The sequence below is a fragment of the Sycon ciliatum genome, chromosome 7 (assembly GCF_964019385.1).
Source record: "Sycon ciliatum chromosome 7, ocSycCili1.1, whole genome shotgun sequence".
Taxonomy (NCBI): Eukaryota; Metazoa; Porifera; class Calcarea; order Leucosolenida; family Sycettidae; genus Sycon; species Sycon ciliatum.
The window spans coordinates 5,422,284-5,443,018 of record NC_088649.1 but is presented as its reverse complement, the minus strand read 5'-3'; the positions used below and the strand labels follow the sequence as shown (position 1 = coordinate 5,443,018).

Below are 20,735 nucleotides of genomic sequence, written 5' to 3'. Positions count from 1 at the left end.
CTGTGCGACCTTTTTCTGCTTTTTCGTTTCATTTTTCTTTCTTTTCTCCAAGGCTCAAAAGAGCACGTTGTTCAGCCGCTTTGTGCGGCAGGTTTTTCGGGCTACTCCTATTGGTTGCCACCGGGGGTCCGTGGGTTCCGGTCGAGGGTATGCAACTGTGGTTGTGGGTCAATGCGGCGTGTAGCGCTGCCTCTATTACGTACCGTATTGTCTAGAGTATAAGCCGCACCCAGATTTTTTTGTCATGAAATACAGACATCTGTAACTTCAAACAACGAAGGGGTCACGGGTAAAACATTTCCTTCTGACAGCTGTTTCGCCTATCAAAGGCTCGTCAGAGAAGGTGATACTGATATTGTAATTGACATGGCATACTGATTTTATACGGTGTAATTATTACGGGCGCAAGAAAGAAACTAGGCAAGGTGTAACACTGAGAAGTTCCAAGAATATTCTCAAAGCCCTTGGTTTTAGGAAAATAGCAGGTGAGAAATTGTATTCGTCCACCCACGCAAGGTGTTTTACCCGTGACCCCTTCGTTGTTTGAAGTTATTGGTGTGAGTAATGGCTACCGAGGGTAGCAATGGTCGGCTTTAAATACAGACATCTGCCATGTATATCACTGCTCATTTGACCTATGTGGTCTATTTAAAGCGTGCCGACTTTGTTTGGGTGAATAATGAGTGTTTAAAGTGCGGTTCGTACTCCGGAAAGTGCAATATTAAATCAAGTGTCACTTGGCAACGTATTACACTCATACCTCGTTTATCCGTGCGGTCCGGGACCCGGTACTGCCTGTAACTTTGAAATATTCGTAACTCCGAATCACATACATTTTCATGGGAAGACCATAGATATGGCATATGACGTCACTATTTCCACACAAAGTCAAAGTGGCAAAAAGGGTAGTAACATTTCCTCTGAAACTCGTCCAAAGCGTGCCCGGTAGACCGAGGTTCCCATAACTTCGGGGTCCGGATATCCGACGTATGAGTGTAATGTGTTCGTTTATGGTTTCTTCTGCTGTTGTATGTGTTGTATGTGTACAGAGGTTCGTACGTTCGTCTCCGTCATCTGTGCACCAACACCTGGATCCACAGCTGTACGATTCCCATCGACAAGGAGAAGGAGAAGCCCGTCATGCAGAAGGTGAGCGTGGGAACAAATCTTGCACAACAAAATTTAATATTGATCAAAATTTGTCTGTAAAATTCCAATGAGTAAAATAAACTGCACAGTCGTTCTATGTAATCATAATTATATCTATACACATCATCAAGGAACAATTTGTTGGCTCTGAGAACGTTTTCTTGTGATCACTGACTGTAGGCCTGCTCATAGACGATTCTATAGTAAATGCTGCTGTCTGATGATGGCTGAAATGCGTGAAACTTTTAAAAGTTACAGCTACGCAGCCTTCGCCTCTGCTGTGTGTATATACTGTTCTGCACATTTGTGCATTGAGCACTCTACCTCGAGCTGCTTAAACCGGCCTTGTTTGTCACTGACTGTAACGGATTTTTTTAATGAAATTTCTTCAACTTTCCACGGAAAAGTAGCTCAGCAACGAAATGCTTTCTCGCAGTCATCTCCATACTGCGATGCAGTAGTGTATGACAGCTGCATGCTGTGGTACATTATCCGCGTGCAGGAGTGACTATCCAGACCTGTTTGGGAAAACTTGAAGTTCCCACTGTCGCGCTAGCTCTGAATGAACCTATTTCCGTGCCTTTTTCGTCGTTCCCTGATTCGTCGAGCGCTACAAAACTTTGTTTTGCACAACCTCTCTAGTGGTGGGTACAAGTAAAGCGGGTGCTTAGTGTGTATATGAATGGCTTCATTGCAAAACGCGCTAAACGCCAATCTCATGCATATGGCGTTTTCGGTGTCAATCGAATCAGTAGGGATCACTGCATCTGGTGGCCAAAAAGAATTCTCCAAAACGAGACATATCCCACTGAAAATCAACGTTGAAGTTGACGTTCTACTGCAAAACGCGATAAACACCACCGATGTTTTCGAGCAAAGTGCGACATATCCTGTCGCGCGGGCCAGCGTGACCTGTGACAAGCCAGCGAGTGCTGGCGCAGCACTTGGCAAACATCGCGACTACAAACTGAGTCTGTGCAAAATGTCGTTGTCAGAGTTCAAAGTACAGTGTTTTCGTGTTGTTGCTTTGTAGCAGCTACATCTACGTTGTCATTTCGTTCTTTTTGTATCATCTTCTTCGTAGCTGTTGTTTTTCGCTTTCGAAACTGAAAAGGGCAGTATGCTAGAGGCGTCAGGGAGGGACGACGCTGTTGCTGGCAGTGCTGTTGCTGCTGAGCTCCTTCAGAGTTCTGAACTCAGTGAAGTCGTTGCACTTGTATTTTCTAATCTCATAATACTGATTAGTCCGGCGAACTGGTCTGGTTTTGCCCGAAAATAATGAAGAATCACCTTGCTTGAGAAAATGGATGGCTCCTGATTTTTGAGAAAGCCTGTATTTGCATACATCACCCTACTCTTCTCATCTGCTAAGTTAGATTTGACCCAAACCCACCCAGTTGTTGATCACAGAAAATCGCCCCTCCTGAAAATTGGTCAAAATGGATTTATCTCGTTTTGCAATGAAGCCCTTCATATGCAGGTACCATAGTAAATGTTCCACTGTGGTGTTGCATGATATGGTTGCGTACAAGGTTTGTACACGACCATTGAACTTTATGAGCATTTAATACTGTGTCGTTAATGAGTTTGCTGTGGAGCCCATCGGCGGTGAAAAAAGGCTTACATCATAGTGTGTAGTGTTCACGACTTCACATTATATTTTTCTTCAAGTTTTCTGCCCTGCCTTCTGCCCTGCCTTCGTATTGTCCATTCCAGCTTGGTGCCGCCGCACTGCGTGATGATCGCGAAGCCTTCGCTCTGGTACACGTCTCGACGTCTGAGATCCGCGATCTCGACTTTGCCAACGACGCCAGCTCGGAGCTGAACAACTTGGCGCGCAAGCTGGGCGATCTCACGATCACAGTCGGAGAGAAGAAGTAAGGGATGTACTTCATGCAGGAGAGGTGTTATTTACACCCCCCGCCCCCCGTTACTTGTACGTGATGCACTAATTAGTACTTGATTCCGCGTTGGCTAACAACAGGAGCTTAGTGAACCGTGTGTGCGTGTGTGTGTGTGTGTGCGTGTGTGTGTGTGTGTGTGTGTGTGTGTGTGTGTGTGTGTGTGTGTGTGTGCGTGTGTGCGCACGTGTGTGTGTGCGCGTGCGTGCGTGTGTGTGGGGGGGGGGGGTGTATGTGCACGTATACATATGTACATGTACATGTACATGTGTATGGTGTGTACGTGTTTATGTATGTGTGTATGTACGTGTGTGTGTGTGTGTATGCTATGTAGACGTGCCATTAACCTGCTGACAGAGCTGATCTTCTTCGTCATGAAGATCGAGAACAGCGGGCAAGATCCATTTGCAGTCACCGGCACTCCCAATCGTGATCGACAGAAACTGCTGCGCGAACAGAACATCATAGATAAGGTAAGAGAGTGGGAGAGTTGCGACAGCTCGAGAAAGAGGGAGGGAGAGAGAGAAAGAGGGAGGGAGAGAGAGAGAGAGAGAGAGAGAGAGAGAGAGAGAGAGAGAGAGAGAGAGAGAGAGAGACAGAGAGAGACAGAGACAGAGAGAGAGAGTGGTCGATATACCTAGGTGCAGAGCCTTATACACATACAGGAAGAAGGAAACAAAGCGTTTCTACTGTAACTCTGAGTTTCACGGTTTTAGCCTATCATCAGACAACACTGACTACACTGTTCCGAGGATTTGGTTTATATAGGCTGCAGCAAATAGAACACACGGGTTCGTTTCAGACTCGGCTGGAGGCCGAGTTTTCGGCATCCATGGAACTCCACCATCCTCTAGGATCAAGGTGCAGATGCAGCTCCTTACAGAGGTGGGAGTTGCCTAGATCAGACCAACCACAAAGTGGTCAAACACCGACAATCCCATTCGAGACTGCAGCAAGCGTGGGTATTATAGCGTGAGTGACTGAGAGTCACAGCGAAACTCCTTTGTTTCCTTCTTATTTTTTCTACGTGATTTCTATTCTCTGTGTTTAGATCTTTCTGATTCTGGAGTCGCCGTTTAAGAGTCCAGGTAATGACATCGCTCCACTGGCACGGCTTGATCAGCTTGGTGAGAAGAAACATGAGCTGCTGAAGAGAATGTGTCGACTCTGCTACCGCGTCATTGAGTTTGCACAGCAGAACTACCGCAAGAATCAGGTGAGATGTGTTCAGTGGCGGAGCATGTGTGCGTGCGTGCGTGCGCACGTGTGTGTGTGTCTGTGTGTGTGTGCGCACGCCCACGTGTGTGCGGTTGTGCGTTTGCATGCGCTGTCGCTATTTGTAATCATCCTCTCCCTCTTCTCCCCCGTTATCACTTGTGCTAGAGAATTTTGTTACCGCTAATTGCATCTCGTCCTTTTCATCGCAAGTCGAAGAGCCCTTGAGTTGAATCGGGCTGGGCTATCTTTTTGAAGTCGATTGTTCAAATACAGTGGAACCTCTCTAAAGACGACTGCTCAAAGGGCCTTCAATACGGGGTCTCTGTTACCAGGTGGTCTCCTCATCCAGGGTCGTTTGACTGGAAATAGCATTCCTTGGTGCTGGTTGTAGTGGTCTTCTAGAACAGGTGGTCGCCTTATCCGAGTGGTCACCTTGACAGGTTTTACTGTAGCGTGACTGTGCACTCTTGTGTGTCTTTTCATTTCCCTTCACCTGCAGGAGCACATTGCTAACAAGAGGTTTAGTTTCATGCAGAACCAGATTGGCTATGACATCTGCGCCGAGGACACTGTCACAGCCATGTTGAACAACAATCGCCAGCTCCTGGAGGAGCACATCAAGCCGAAAGACATTGAAGTGTTCGTGCAGCTCATTCGCCACCATCGCAAAGAGTAAGTGCCGTGAACCCCCCCCCCCTCTTGTGTACCGGTGTTGGTGGAATGTTCGCCGCAGCCATCACTTTCGACGACTAGTGTTGACATACATAGGAATACCTGGAAGTGTTTTGAATAGAAGCCTAGCCCTGATCTTGGTTCTGTACAGGAATAAACCCGTTTAAAAAAAATACAAGATCCATGGAGACTGGTAGCGTTCCTACGGATGCGGAAAACTCGTACATTTGCACCAAGGGATCCTTTCAACTGTTACCAAGAGCACATGAAGACCAGAGTGTGCGGCTTGGGCTTTTTCTGCTATGGGTGTCTGTCACAGCGGAATTCAGTGATTACATCATATTTGGTGCAGATCTGAGGCGGGAAATGGCGTAGTGCGTACAACTGAGCTGCAGTTGTGCAGAAAGAGACCTGCTTGAAACCGGCTTGTACGCACTGCATCACTAAAATGATGTAATCACGGAATTCCTCCGTGACAGCCACCCATCCAAGCTGCACACTCTGGGTCTCATGTACTCTTGCTGTTACTCAGAACAGTTGCATTCTAGGGTGTGAAATTTCAGTTTTTGTCATAATGCAATCCTGCCATATGATGCGAATAGATGAATGAGCTGCCAAAATTGAGTTGTATTATGAAATTTGAGGCCACATGCCACGTACTGCTCTTTTCTCTCCGAAACTCAAGTGTTGAGTTTCGGAGAGAAAAGAGCAGTACGTGGCATGTGGCCTCAAATTTCCTAATACAGTCGTCCCTCTCTAATCCGGCACTTTATAATCCAGCACCCTCGATAAACCAGCACAATTTTCAGTAGCCAAATGTCCTCTTCATGCACATTGCAGCAGTGGATCAGATTTGTTAATCCAGCACCCTCCCTAATCCAGCAGATTTCCGTGGCACAAATGGTGCCGGATTATAGAGGGACCACTGTACTTAGAAATTCTCCGTGAAGCCCAAAAATTTGAAATTGAAAATTGAGTTGTGACCTAGAACTCCTGCAAACGTTCCTGGGTTTTCGCTGCCCCTACTTCTTCTAGTGATTTTGCTCTTCTGTACACTCCTTGCCTTTGCTCCTTCCACCACGTAATGCACTCTCTCAGTGAACACCTGTGTTCACTGGGCTTTTCGGCAGCTTGTTTGTTCTTCGAGATCAATACATACTAGAGAGAGAGAGAGAGAGAGTAGCAAATACTTTACACTATTTCCTGATATTGGCTTCTCTGAGATCCCAATGACTGAAACAGCTGTGACAAGGAATTATAATATAATCCCCTAGGAAGGGGTTCCTTCCGAGTGCTGATATATTATTATCAGTACTCGGAAGGAACCCCTTCCTGTTGTGGGAAATGTTTGTGTGGTCGGTAGGCCACAAAGCATAACGGTAGTGATGCAGTCAATAGGGAGTTTTCGCTCTACGGAATTACATATGAAAATAACGTAGGAACTGCATGTAATTTTCAATTTTTCATACGTAAAAAATCAAAAAAATCAGAGCTGTTGGGTTTCGCTCTACGTGATTTCTCCACGACTGCTAAACATGCCTTGTTGCTTCGGAGACGCGTTGGCTGCATCCCACCGCATGCACCACGAACCGAAACCACGTTTCCATTTTATTTCGCACGTGGTGTACAGTGTGCGTACCTTGTGTTTCGTGCGGCTTGAACGTTGCCATGGATAAATACGGAAAAAGTCCTACGGAGGAGCCAACGTAGGAAAGTGTTTTCCTACGGAAATCCGTACAGAGATTTACGTATGAAAGTTGCCCTCGCTCCCCAGCGCGTACGATATACGGATTTAGTTACGTGGAGCGAAACCTCCCTACTTTACTTCCTACTTCGTACCTTATGTCTAGTTATAAATCATACAGTCGCCTTGATATTTTGTTTATCAGCCACAGATAATGTGTTGCGTTGCTGGTGTAATGGTTAGCATAGTTGCCTTCCAAGCAGTTGATCCGGGTTCGATTCCCGGGCGACGCACGTTTTTTTTCTTCTTTTTTTCCTACGGCAACTTGATTGATTGCCCATTCTTGGTTTTGCTTCTCGGATGGGGCTTGGAAGTTCTACTTTTCACTAAAACTATCCTCTCTTTTGTGGGTCCTTTGCCGAGTTACTCATAATTATGTGCATGTATGTGTGCGTGTGTGCGTGTGTGTGTGTGTGTGCGTGCGTGCATGCGCGAGTGTGTATTCACGTGTGTGTTCATGTGCATGTGTGCGTGTGTGTATGTTCTCTTTTCTCACCAGATCCGTGGGCAGTGGTGCTGCTCGGTTCCTTCGCCATCTGTCCGACCTGTGTGTGTGCAACAACCAAGCCATACCTCACGTACAGGAACTCATCTGCAAGACCATACTCCTGGACAAAGCCAACGAGGACATCTTACTAACTACAGCGTACGTCCTCTCTCTCCCCCCCCCCCCCACCATTTTTCTCTCTCTCTCTCACTCTCTCTCTCACTCACTCACTCTCTCTCTCTCTCTCTCTCTCTCTCTCTCTCTCTCACTATTGTTCCCATTGACTTTTTATCAATGTGGGCCGGCAGAACCGATCCGGTTGGTCGGGCCATGGCCGGACCAACTTTCTGGCCACCAATGTGTGTTCACTACTGAGGAGATCATGAGTATACCCACTATATCATACAGAAAGTATGAAAGGCTAGGGTATGGCCGTGGCCAATCAAAACGGTTTCCGCCGGTCTTGCAGTGTGAACTTTGAGAGCTTGAACTTGACGAGTAGATCTCACGGAATTGATGGTCTTTGAGTTTTGGAATTGAACTTTTTGTGGCTAATACTCTGTGTGCATGTGTCGTGTGTTTGTGTGTGTGTGTGTGTGTGTGTGTTTGTGTGCGTCCGTCTGTCCATCTGTCCGTCCGTCCATCTGTGCGTGTATGTGTGTTCATCCCACTGCGTTGTAACAGCCGAGGCGAGGACGACGCTGTACTGATCACTGCCTCACAGGCTAAGACCTACACCTTGCACGAGCTGGCAGATCTAGCTGACGACGAACCCGCCGATATAGCCTTGCTAGAGTATTACAGGTATGTGCACTTCATATTGAGTCTACAACTTTCTTGCATTCACAACTTACTACCGTAGCTCAAAGTTATAGTGTGTTCCGAAAGTAGAGACTTTTAGACTTTTTCGAATAAAATTTGGTTTGAACGTTTTGAGAAATTTCTTCGGGATGTTGCTCTGGCAATTCCCCCCAATCTTTCTCGTAATATGTAGATTTCTAAGCGATTGGATAACAAACACTGATTTTCAGAAATTTAATGCACAAAGTGATCACAGGTTTTATGTGGCATAGAATGCTATAGGTGTTGTCCTGACGGTCTTGAAACCAGAGGTCTATACTTTTGAAACACACTTTAGAGCACCTCTGGCCTGTATGGAGTGTCCCTGGGTTAAGCCCCGGTGACAACGGACTATCTTTTCGTCAGACCCTGTCCGTTTTCAACGCCGTCAATTCAACGGATGACGCTCCGTATTCATGTCATCAAATTCGGCTGTATACACGCACGTGTGGTATTTGAATTTCGGCCGTGACTTGTCCTGTCTTACTGATTTTGACCATGTTTGAAAGTTCTTGAAGAGGATTACCATTGCTTTAAACTCACCGGGTACGTTTCAATCCTTACAAGAGTTAGTAGGCTCCCAAGAGTGTGCAACTTTGGATACCCTTCCTCGACAGAGAACACTCACATCCTGTAGTGTAGTGTTGCTATTGTGCGCTCCCAACCCGTTTTAGCAACGAATGGAGTTGACAAACAGCACTCCCTGACAGAAAACCACTCAGCGTATGCCAGTCATCAGCAGTGAGCATGATCATGGCAGACACGCGCACGCTGGCCTCCGCTGTGCGTAGTACGAATCGTGCTTTGAACACACGATGTGAGATTTCGCCGTCGGAGACCCGTATGCAGAGTTGCACACTCCTGGGAGCTTATGTACTCTTGGTCCTACCAAGAGTACATAACCCAAGAGTGTGCAACTGCCTGCACAACCTCTATGCTGTGCTGCGACGGCAGAACTTCACATCACGTGACATGGTTCAAAAGGTTATGCTGGCAAACAGTGCAAAGTGACCACAAGAGAGTTGTACCCAAAGCTGGGCTGCGTACAACCCAGTATCTATCATGCACTAGAGTGCAAGGGTTCATCACGTGATGTGAAGTTCTGCCGTCGCAGACCCCATAGCTGGAGTTGCACACTCTTGTTTATCTACTCTTGGTCCTACTATAAAGCATACAAAGAGACAAAGAGACACAGCGTTTCAACTCTCCACAGTAGTACTTTGACACGGCACCCGTTTTAAATGCAGAAAATGACCCGACCCCGATAATCGATGAAAGCGCAACCCGACATGCCCGAATTTCATTCAAGTAATTTTCAACAACAGCAATCTGCTGCGATCTCCTGGCCCGAGACCTTGTACATGTAGGTTGTAGGTTCTCTGAAGAGGGAAGAGGATATCATCGGGCGTTGCTGGTGTAATGGTTAGCATAGTTGCCTTCCAAGCAGTTGATCCGGGTTCGATTCCCGGGCGACGCACATGCTTTTTTTTTCTCTCTCTCAGTCGCTCAGTCTGCGAAAAGAATACAAGTACCAGTAGAGTGTTTGGGTTTCTCTTCTTCCTCCTTTTTTCTCTCCTTCTTTCAAATCTCAGCTTGCATTGAATGTGTTCAAAATAAACTAAACCGGGAACTGTGTTTGAAAGATCACAAGAAAATAATGTGCGCTTTACACACTTTGGTTCGACTTAAATTGTAGCGCCGTGAAACTAGAGTAATTTCACAAATTTTCGGTGTACCTTTATTTTCGGTACTTTCGGTGCATCTGCTTCATACCTAAAATTTCAATACACCGAACAAACACTAACACACATAATCCTATAGGGAACTGCTTCTCTGTACCGAAAATTTCTGTTCACCTAACCTGGCCTTTTGCCCTCATACCGAAAATATTGAGTGCCGAAAATTTCTGAAATTGGAGTATTGTTTGAATGCGCTGTTCCGTATCCGTAAGGGCCAGGTTCCACTGCGGCTCCGCTGCTCCGCGGCACTTGGCTGCATGCAGCGGAGCAGCGCGGTTCCACTGACACTCGCCATTCGCGGTACCGCGGTCGTGCTCCACACATTTTGATGACGTTTCACCTGCCTGCGCGCGCAAAATAAAAAAATCCTCGTGTTCTGGCCAGCGCAACGAATTAAAATTTGAATTTTAAAATTCTGGCGTACAAAACAATGCAAAGTACGGGAAACAGGTCGAGCCGCGACCGCGGCTCGCAGTTTTAGTTCAAGAATGTAGCGAAAGCTCGCGGTGACCCGCGGCCTCGCTGCTCCAGCTCGAGCCGCGGTCACTATGGTAATGATGACGCTTCAAGCCGCGAAAGGCGAGCAGCGGAGCCGCAGTGGAACCCGGCCCTAAGGATGTTTGTCGTGGAATGTTGGAGCCCTACTATACTGGAACCCGGCCCAGTTGTAGGTTCGATTTTGGTATGTTATGAGTGTGCTGCGTTGCTGGTGTAATGGTTAGCATAGTTGCCTTCCAAGCAGTTGATCCGGGTTCGATTCCCGGGCGACGCACATGCTTTTTTCTTGTTTGATAACTGTTCACACGTCTTTTTTCTTGCATGGCTGATTTTGCATATTTTCCCATTTTGTTTTCCAGATGTCAGTTGGATCTGTTCTCACGCATGTGCCTGGACCGACAGTATCTTGCTATCAACAAGCTGGCTGAGGACTTGCCCATCGACCTGGTCTTTAGGTACGTGTAGGATTAATACTTCCAGATTGTGTGACTGACTGCTCATCATTCACCCCTTATATGAAGTTGATCTCAATTGGCAGTTTCTACTGCTCAAACATTGCTCAATACCTGGACTTCTACTGCTCAAACATTGCTCAATACTGTAAACCACCCAATATTCGCGTCACTAATTTTTCGCGATTTCTTAGAACCAACGAGTTTGCGATGGCAAAGGTTCGCGAAGCATTGGGGCCACTTACATACACCCACTGTTGAAGTTTGATTTCACGCTGGTAAATATTCGCGTTACGCTCTTCTCACGAAAATAGCGAACATTAATCCGTCGCGAGTATTAGGCAGTTTACAGTACCTGGACTTCTGCTGCTCACACAGTGCTCAATACCCACACTTCCACTGCTCACACAGTGCTAAATAACTGGACTTCCACTGCTCACACGGTGCTCAATACCCACACTTCCACTGCTCACACAGTGCTAAATACCTGGACTTCCACTGCTCACACGGTGCTCAATACCCACACTTCCACTGCTCACATACTAGTAGTGCTCTATCCGGGGGATGAGAGCGGAGCAAGGCTCTCTAGCACAGAAGTCAGAACGGTTGGTTGCAAGTCTGAGTTTCACATTTGGTGATCATCAGGCAATATGGCATGCAACCAGCCGTTCTCAAGTCTGCGCAGTTAGTTTAAAAATCGTTTGTCCCATGCATGACCTGCAGCTCTCACTGAACAGCATCTTCCCTGTGCTTACCCTTGTGCTATATAGTAGGCATAATATACAGTTGCGCTCGCTGAAATCCGACCCAAAGTACAAAACTGACCAGTTCCGATTACATCACTGCACTGGTACATGTGTACGGCCAGCTGCATTCGTACCACTTCCACTGGTACATGTGTACGGCCAGCTGCATTCGTACCACTTCCACTGGTACATGTGTACGACCAGCTGCATTCATACCACTTCCACTGGTACATGTGTACGACCAGCTGCATTCATACCACTTCCACTGGAACATGTGCACGACCAGCTGCATTCATACCACTTCCACTGGCACATGTGCAGTTGTGCACGACCAGCTGCATTCATACCACTTCCACTGGTACATGTGTACGACCAGCTGCATTCATACCACTTCCACTGGTACATGTGTACGACCAGCTGCATTCATACCACTTCCACTGGTACATGTGTACGACCAGCTGCATTCATACCACTTCCACTGGTACATGTGTACGACCAGCTGCATTCATACCACTTCCACTGGTACATGTGTACGACCAGCTGCATTCATACCACTTCCACTGGTACATGTGTACGACCAGCTGCATTCATACCACTTCCACTGGTACATGTCTACGACCAGCTGCATTCGTACCACTTGCAGGGCAAGGCCAAGGGCCATGCAAGTAGAGGGTGCCAGATACTGTAAACCGTGAAATTATTGCGATGGTCTAATTTCTGCGAAATTCGCGACCGGGTGGAAATTAGGGCTGAAACGATTATATCGAATAATCGAGTACTCGTTTGATAACTCTAACGATCGAGCAATCGTTTAAATTACCGATTTATACGATTATTTTGCGTTTTTTAAATTTGTGTCAAGAAAGTACTGTAAACCCTCGTTTTGTGAAGTTTGAATCAGTTTCCGCTGGGAGTATGCAGTTGCCAGGGGTATGGTTCATGTTCTGAGGTTAAATTGACTTCAAAACTGCCATGTTTTGGAGCTACCCTTTCACTAATGCAGATTTGTTGGTATTATGAAGGCATAGTTTGTGGAAACAGTAACGTTTGCACAGAATTATGACTCTATTTGCTAACGATTATAATCGAGTACTCGATCGTTAAGCTAAAGAGCAATCGATACTTGAAAATCCACGATCGTTTCAGCCCTAGTGGAAATCGCGAAATTTAGACAGCGCGAAAAGGAGATCCATGAAAGGTGTAGCAAGAATGCCACAGGCTTAGCAAGAATGCCATTCTGCAATCGCAAAATTAAAACCTCGCAAACCTGTCCGGATTCTGAAAACACGAACTAAAAACGCCGCGAAAATTTCACGCTTTACAGTACGCACTTTGGGTCGGATTTCACCGAGCACAACTGTATGTGCAGGCGTACCCCACATTTAGGTGCTTGATTTCTCCACCGAATTTACCAGAATTAAATTTGCACCGAAAATAACGCATTACACAGTTTCATGTGGAGAATCAAATTTTATGTGTTTGCTGACTTGTTGGCTACTGTTCTCTTGTCTGTCTCTGTTTGTACAGCGCAATGTGTGATAGTACCCTGCCGTACAACCTACGCGCCACGTTCTGTCGTCTCATGTTGCACCTGCACTTGGACCGCAGCCCCCAGGAGACCGTGAACCCCATCGAGCTGGCCAGGCTCTGGGACGATATACCGCGCACGCTGGACATCGGAAAGTACATGTCCAAAGCGTGAGTTGCGTGCAGCTGTGCTTGCTCATTAGAGGTTATGTGAATAATGTCACGGTGGGGAGCCAGCGGAACCGCTTATTGCTGCTGAACGTGTGAACGTGGTATAAAATAATGAAATGATACAAGATAATAGAGACCAGTAGTAAACTGTCACGCTTGCAGTCGAACGATTGGACAGCTCCGATTTCTAATCGTCAAAGCGTGCGTTGAACCACTCAGGCACGTGATGCGGGTGATGCGTGATGCAACCGGAATCGTAATCGTTTCGTGATCACCCGTTGGGGCTGCTCCAACCGTGCTCATGAAACGATTCGAGTTTCCCGCGCGCCGGTTTGTCCCAATCGTCGCGCCCGGCGGTTTGCCAATGGTCTCTAATGAAGTGCTACGAGATTCCGCATTCCGAAAGGTGTCCATCTATGTAGTTATCTCTCCGAGCCGATTCCTCTGTGATAACACACCCATGCCATTCAGACAGCTTTAATCGTGTTCGGTAGAGAATCCCTGGAAAGATTCATAGCTGTCTTGTCTTTTAAAGTGCCACACCTACTTGGTCATGTGTGCTCCTCAGCTTGGGTAGATGTGTTGGCTTTTGCAATATTGCGCAACACACCAACACGATTGTGTGTGGTTTGGCTCTTGCTGTGTTTCGACCCGCTGCTACCTGCAGGACGATAAGCACCCGTGCGGCCAGTGTATCCAATCCGGCCGAGGAGATGTGCAGCGACCATCGTGGCAGTATGAGCAAGCCCAGGCGGACCTCCGCACCAAACCGTAAGTGGATAATGGATATCATCAAGAGTGCACAACCCCCAAGAGTGCACAACTCCAGTCTATCGGGTCTGCGGCGGCAGACTTCACATCACGTGACAAACGCCTACACATTGTTTTCACCCTGTGTAAGATGGATTCAAGCCCAGGGCTGTATGCCACCCTACTTTGGGTTAAATTCTCTTGTAGTCACTTTGCACTGCTTGGCAGCGTAACCTATTCAACTACCGTAAAGTCTTGTATAAAAGCCGCGGCTTCTATGAATTTCTTGGTGAAATTTTGCAGCCTTCTATATGAGACAGGCTTCTATACAAGACAGGTATTTCTACGTATGTCAACACTAAAACCAGGCTTATGTGTGATTTGATGGGCCCAAAATTGCGGCTTCTATTCAAGTGCGGCTTTTATACAAGACTCTACGGTATGTCATGTGGCGTGAAGTTCTACCGTGGCAGCACTGCGTAGAGAATGTGCAGGCACTTGCACACTCTTGGGGGTAATGTACTCTTGGTACCATTGATTTGCGCCCACCTCGTTTCCGCTCTCATTCTTTGTGCATGCTCTCTCAACCTTGTCCATTGTGCTGTCTTTCTCTGCACGTTTTCTTGTCTTTTTGCGAGCATCCTGTTGGCTCTGTTCACTCATTGTCTTGTTGTGTTCTTGTCCATTGGTTGTCTCATTGTCCATTGGTTGTCTTCTTGTCCTTTGACTGTCTCGTTGTCCATTGGCTGTCTTCTTGTCCATTGGTTGTCTCCTTGTTCATTGGTTGTCTTCTTTTTCATTGGTTGCCTTGTTGTCTCCTTGTCCATTGACCATCTCCTTGTCCATTTGTTGCCTTCCCTTGTCCGCTGCACCAGGAGGAGGAATGGAGGGCCTGTCACGGCAGCTGGTCGCTATCGGTCGCCACCAGAAGCTGGTCAACATGAAGAGCTTTGTAGAGAGGTATCTAACACAGGCTAAGGTCTCCGGTCTCAACATGGAGCAGAACCAGTTCACTTTCGAGGTGAGTGCAGCGGAAGAAACCAAACATCGCGCAAAAATCAGAACTTTAATAATACCGTAAACTCTTGTATAAAAGCTGCACTTGAATAGAAGCCGCCCTCGAATGGAAGCCGCAATTCTGGGCCCATCAAATCACACATAAGCCTGGTTTTAGTGTTGACATACATAGAAATACCTGTCTTGTATAGAAGCCTGTCTCATATAGAAGCCTGCAAAATTTCACCAAGAAAGTCATAGGAGCCGCGGCTTTTATTCAATACTTTACGGTAATATAAACAGGTCGCATATTGCCCGCACAAACAAATCACGCGGGGGCCATGCATCTGTCAATGATCGTTAACCAGGGATGCTTGTTGATGGCGAGATGGAGACATTCCTGAATTGTCACATATCGGGGAAAGTGGGTCGCCTTGGTCAATTCCAAACAGAACTCAATCAGAACTTTGGGGGTTATCAAAAAGTGGTGTGGTGGTGGGGGGAGATCAGGAGAACAAATTGGTCGTCACCATTGTTGTTCAAACCGTGACCTGGCACTGCACAAAACGACTATGATGATGCTGCTGTGGCTGTAGCAGCATTGTCATTTCACTGAATATTATCCTAATTTTTTAGGGGATTCTCCAGAAGCAGAAGCCTAAATCAAGGGAGTCTCCGAGAACAATAATTATTATCGTTGTGATATGCAATGCGGAATGATTTTAAAAGGAAGAAAATATCTACAGTCCATTTCAAAACTATAGACGCGTACCTAGGCAAAAACCGTTATGCCAGCATCTATACCACATAAAATCTGTGATCACTTTGTGCATAAATTTTTCCAAATTGGGCGTCTGTTATCCAATCCTTTAGAAACTATATGAGAGTAATTGTGGAGCGATCCTGAGCAATATTCCGAAAACTATTCTCAAAAAGTTCCAACCAAATTTGAAATATTTCAAAAACCCTACGCGCCTATAGTTTTGAAATGCACTGTAGTGTGGGTAGTTGTAGAGTGCAGTATTCGGGCAGTATGCACGTGCGTATCAGCGTCCCCTTTGTGAGGGCACCTGAGCTGTTATAAAACGACAGCTGCGTGTCACGGTCAAGATGTGTGCGTGTGTGTGTGTACGTGTGTATGTGTGTGTGTGTGCGTGTGTGTGTGTGCGTGTGTGTGTGTGTGCTTGCTTGTGTGTGTGTGTGTGTGTGTGTGTGTGTGTGTGTGTGTGTGTGTGTGTGCGCGGGCACGCGTGCGCGCGTGTGTGCGTGCATGCGTTTCGCGAAGCGGTCCGTGACACATTCTCCCGGTGACTAGTTACCGTTGGCATTGGTCTTAATAGGAGATAATTAAATAAACACTATGATAACTCACTGCACTGGCCGTGCAAGTCAGCTCAGTGCGTCGCCCGCTCTTCTACTGAACATGTGTTCTGTTCATCATAAGAGCACAGACTCAGTCCTCCAAAGGACGACTACCTGCTTCCGCCAATGAGGCCTCGTTAGTGCAGCTACAATGCACGGGCACAGATAAATACACTCAGGTTGGATAGTAAAATAACAACTCAACGACCTCAGTGGAGTACAATCTTGATAATTATTGTGATGTTCCGTGGCTAGCGTGTAATATTTCTCACGGTCCTGGAGGCCACGTGTTACCTGACGAGGACTTGCAGCATGTGTGTGTTGTTGCTGAGTGAGTGTCTGGGTTGCACTGCCGATGCACGCGCTGGTATCAACTCAAGGCCGTGTGTGAAGGTGATGTGTATGAGTGCTGTGTTCACCACAGCGCTGTCAGATTATGATCAGAACTGCCGGTATCTGTTGCCGTCTTGATTGCTCTGGGATTGCTCTGGGTCCTGTGAGTGGCATGTTGAATTCCTGATCCGTACTCTGCTTTCCTTTATGGTGGCAATTCACTATCCCTGTATTCGTTGTTCGCTTGTGCTACAACCATCCAGCAGCTCGTCAGCTCCCTCGTCAATGCTGTGCTCAGTTGATAGTTTCCGGTTTTGGTCTTGCTCTGCGTCAGCTTGTTGCAGCGGGGTGGCAGGATCCGCAGCCCGCCCTGTTCAACTGGAATACATGTACATCTGTACGTGCTGAGTGCCGGCTAGCAGTGCCTCGGAATTGCCAAGTGGTGACACGGTCCACGGCGGTATGAGCTTTGAATGAATGAATAACAAGTACTGATGCTCAATGCTTGTGGTACTTCGGTCCATGGCGGTATGACCTTTGAATGCACAAATATCAAGTGCTGATGCTCAACGATTCGGTTGAATCGAGATCGCAGAGTAGCGGCTTGGAGTTGAGGTACACGCTCAGGCCCGGGCGACTGTTCTTGATCAATGTCAGGTGCAAGTGGTCGCTCACCTTGGCCATGCAGGGTAGCTGCAGCTCTGAGAGCGTCGGGTGACGGTGAATGGCCCGGGCAAACGCAGTCGCTGCCGTCGCCGCCTCGTGGTGCCTGTGACTGCGGGCGGAGCCGCCACCGCTGAAGTCGTTCGTGTTGAGATCGAGAGCGCGGAGCCGTTCCCACTTGCCAATCATATCCGTCAGTGGTCTTAGGGACTTGGACGTCAGTTTGGTGCCCTCGAGCAGGACGATGACCAGTTGTGTGCAGCTCTTGACCGCGTCGGCAATGTCTAGCAAGCCCTGGTCGCCGAGTGCATTGAATCGCAGGTTGAGGCGCGTCAGCTGGTCCGAGAAGGACAGGATGTGACTGAGCGCCTTGCCGCAGCGCGCCGTCAAATCATTCTTGTGCAGGTTGAGGGCGTGGAGGCTACAACGTGCCAGCGGCATCTCCAGGTTCTGCTGCAGGCCTAGGTCATCGATGCGGCACTGCTCGATATTGATGCAGTTGACCATCCGGCAGCGGTCGATGATGCGCGCCAGCGTACTCAGGCTGTTAGAGGTCAGTGCGCACTGTCCGAGGCCGAGCACGACGACGTTCTTGCAGTGGTACAGGCTGTCTTCCAGGCGCTGCAGGCCAGCGTCGCCGATGGCGTTGTGGTCCAGTCGCACACTGGTCAGCGTGTCGCTGTTGTTGGTGATGATGTCGGACACTAGCGTCATGTTCTCTGCCGTCAGCTGATTGCCAGCCAGATTGAGGGCGTTTAGATTGCCGCAGCCCAGTAGGCTCTTCAGCAGATCAACCCCGCTCTCACCGTCCACCCCGCAGTCGCGTAGCGACACTTGCCGCACCGACTCGGCATGATGTCGCAGTGTGTAGGAGATGGCCTTGCAGTCGCTCTTGGTCAGCAGGTGACCGGAGAAGTCCACGCCGTGCTCACTGAGCACTCGGTGTAGACTGGCCACGCCGCCTACTTGAATGCTGCCATCACCTCCACTGCTGTCGCGACTGCCACCATCGCAGGTACCGGCACCAATGCCTCCGCTGTTGTTTCCTTGTTTCCGTCTGCTGCTGCTGCTGCTGCTGCTGCTGCTGCTGCTGCTGCTGCTGCTGCTGCGGCTGCTGCTGCTGCTGTTATTGCCAGTGAGTGTGCTGCTGCTTCTGTTCTGTCGGCCACTGCCAGTGATGCTGCTGCTGCTGCTTGTTCGGAGTACGGTGCTGTGGTTGCGGCTGTTCCTCGTGCTGTTCCTGGGGCTGTGCGCCGCCGCTGCATACTCGTTGAAGCATCGCATGGCCAGCAGTATGCAGCTCTGCTGGTACTGTTGCTGGGGATGAGCCGGCTGCGGCACAGGCGCAATGTTTGGCCGCCCGTCGAGCACGGTCTCTCGGAAGAGCCCGGTGACTTCGTCCGGGCAAAGGTCCCAAGAACCGTTGCTCGCCACTCGGTCTGGCCGGAGTGTTTCGCCTGAGGCGCACGCTGAGCGTGTTGCGGAACAGGTTGGTGTGACCGCGGCCGGATCCGACTCACAGCTGCCGTCGCGTGTGATACTGCGGCTCAGCAGGAACGGCAGACCTTTGCCAGTATAGCCGCTCTGCTCGTACCACGACGTGCGGTTGCCGCTGGCGACGGCCATGCCATCACCGTCGCCATGGTCACCAGTGATGCCGGGCATCGGGATTCCGGTGCTTGTCACGCCGAAGTCTTCGTCTGCGCCGCTTTCTCTGGCGCTGGAGACGATGACTGGCAGGAGAAACAGCGCACACTTGTCAGCGAGGCTCGAGTCTACGCAACGCACGGCGCGGTGCAGCATAGCGCAGTTGGCCTGCGCCACTCGCCGCTTCCACACGAACAGAAGCGTCTTCAGGTAGGCGCTGTCGGTGCCTTCTCTATCCTGCTGCTGCGGCTGCTGTTGGTTGGACACAGCAATGCGGCCGGTGTTTGTCACTACGCCGACCTCCAGCGTGCCAGCAAGCATCTCCATTGCTCGCCGATCGAGCACGTCGAGTAGCTTCTCGTGAATCTCCAGCAGCCTCGCATTGTCCATGAAAAGAAAGTCGTGCACATCGTCCACATGATGGCCCAGCTGCTGTTGGTGGCGTTCTCCAGGTGCCGTTTGGTCAGTGCTGTCATCCTGCATGGTCATACAACTGGTGGTGTGTGAAGAGTTCCTCGCCTGCTCGTTCAAGATGCTGCTGATGAGAGTGTCGACGCAGTGGTGCTTGAGCTGCGACGACAGCAGCACCCAGAACGTGCTGAGGTGGCCGGTGAGCGTCTTCAGCTTGTCGACCAGCCAGCGCACGTTCTCGCCGCTGTCCAGGCAGCAGCGCTGCGCGATGTACTTTGCGGCGAGGCTCTCCTGCAGAGTGAGGTGCGAGAAACGCCAGAGTCGCTGCGCGTCGAACCCGGTACTATCGTAGCCCACCAGACACAGCTCGATGGCCTCCTTGCTCAGGTTATGCTCGTCCAGTTCGGCCTCCTTGAACACCAGCTTGCGACGTGTTAGCATGGTGAACGCAAACTGCCCGACGTCCAGTATGCGCTCCTGTTCCTCGCCGGGGAGCTCATGCCAACGCTGGTAGAACTTGCCACTGCTGCGCTCTGCGATGCGCAGCATCATCGACTCGAACATGTCCGCCATGCAGCTGGGCAGCATGCGCTCGGACCACTCGAACAGCTCGCACGTTGCCTTGGCGAAGAACGGGGTGGCCATGATGGCGGCCAGCTGTGGATCGCGATCGATGGCTACGAGGAGGTTGCTTGCTGCGGGCTCTTTGAGCACTTTACGGATGTACTCGCTCACCTTGTTTGGTTGGAAGCCGACGAGCTCGATGATCTTGTCGAAGGGTTTTGTCTTGGCCAGCGAGAAGACGTCTCGCGAGGGTCGTGACGTCAGGATCAGGCATATTCCCTGCAGTTCGTCACCGTTGATCACGGCACGCACGTAATCGCTGCACAACGCTAGCGTCGTCTCTTCCAGCGAGTCGAGGACAAGGCACACGCGATGGCTGCAGTCCAGGATGAAGTCCACGATGGGCGCTTGCATGTTCGGACCGCCGACGCCGAGCTCGTGGAGGCCGAAGAGTTCGGCGACGTTGCGTGCATCGTGCACAGACTCCAAACGCAGCTCTCGTGCAACTACGAGATCGAACTCTTTCCACTCGCGGCCCTGCGCCCACTCGTACGGCGCCTTGTGCGTGAACAGTGTCGTCTTGCCGCAGCCAGCACTGCCGATCAGGAGGATGCGAAGAGAACGCCTACGCAGCACATACTGGCATAGATGTGCGCTGGCGCAGCAAGCGGCGTCCAGTATGTGATCGTGGACGACAATGTCAGCGAGCGCTATGCAGTGACTGAGCTGGGCGCGGCGCAGCAGCACGTGCTCCACGTGTATAGCCGTGTCCCCCAACTTTGGCACCGCACTACGTCGCGGCGATACGGCGTCGTCACTAAACTCGCTGTACAAATCCGCGTGCGCCACCATTAGCAGCTCGGTG

At 49.3% G+C, this 20,735-nt stretch overlaps 1 protein-coding gene and 3 non-coding genes across 4 annotated transcripts in view; all 4 read left to right on the top strand.

Annotated features, from left to right (window-relative positions):
- LOC135820793 (inositol 1,4,5-trisphosphate receptor type 1-like) overlaps positions 1-20,735 on the top strand; it is a 117,437-nt gene that overhangs the window by 26,013 nt on the left and 70,689 nt on the right. The window contains exons 14-24 of the mRNA XM_065333836.1: positions 1,050-1,149; positions 2,866-3,026; positions 3,385-3,523; positions 4,102-4,266; positions 4,768-4,940; positions 7,184-7,330; positions 7,856-7,975; positions 10,608-10,703; positions 12,974-13,144; positions 13,812-13,915; positions 14,770-14,915. Coding sequence (XP_065189908.1) covers positions 1,050-1,149; positions 2,866-3,026; positions 3,385-3,523; positions 4,102-4,266; positions 4,768-4,940; positions 7,184-7,330; positions 7,856-7,975; positions 10,608-10,703; positions 12,974-13,144; positions 13,812-13,915; positions 14,770-14,915 — 1,522 coding nt within the window. The remainder of the gene's footprint in view (positions 1-1,049; positions 1,150-2,865; positions 3,027-3,384; positions 3,524-4,101; positions 4,267-4,767; positions 4,941-7,183; positions 7,331-7,855; positions 7,976-10,607; positions 10,704-12,973; positions 13,145-13,811; positions 13,916-14,769; positions 14,916-20,735) is intronic.
- Positions 6,846-6,917, top strand: Trnag-ucc (transfer RNA glycine (anticodon UCC)). The gene has a single exon. It is a non-coding gene; the product is annotated as a tRNA-Gly (tRNA).
- Trnag-ucc (transfer RNA glycine (anticodon UCC)) lies at positions 9,417-9,488 on the top strand. Its single transcript has one exon. It is a non-coding gene; the product is annotated as a tRNA-Gly (tRNA).
- Trnag-ucc (transfer RNA glycine (anticodon UCC)) lies at positions 10,451-10,522 on the top strand. Its single transcript has one exon. It is a non-coding gene; the product is annotated as a tRNA-Gly (tRNA).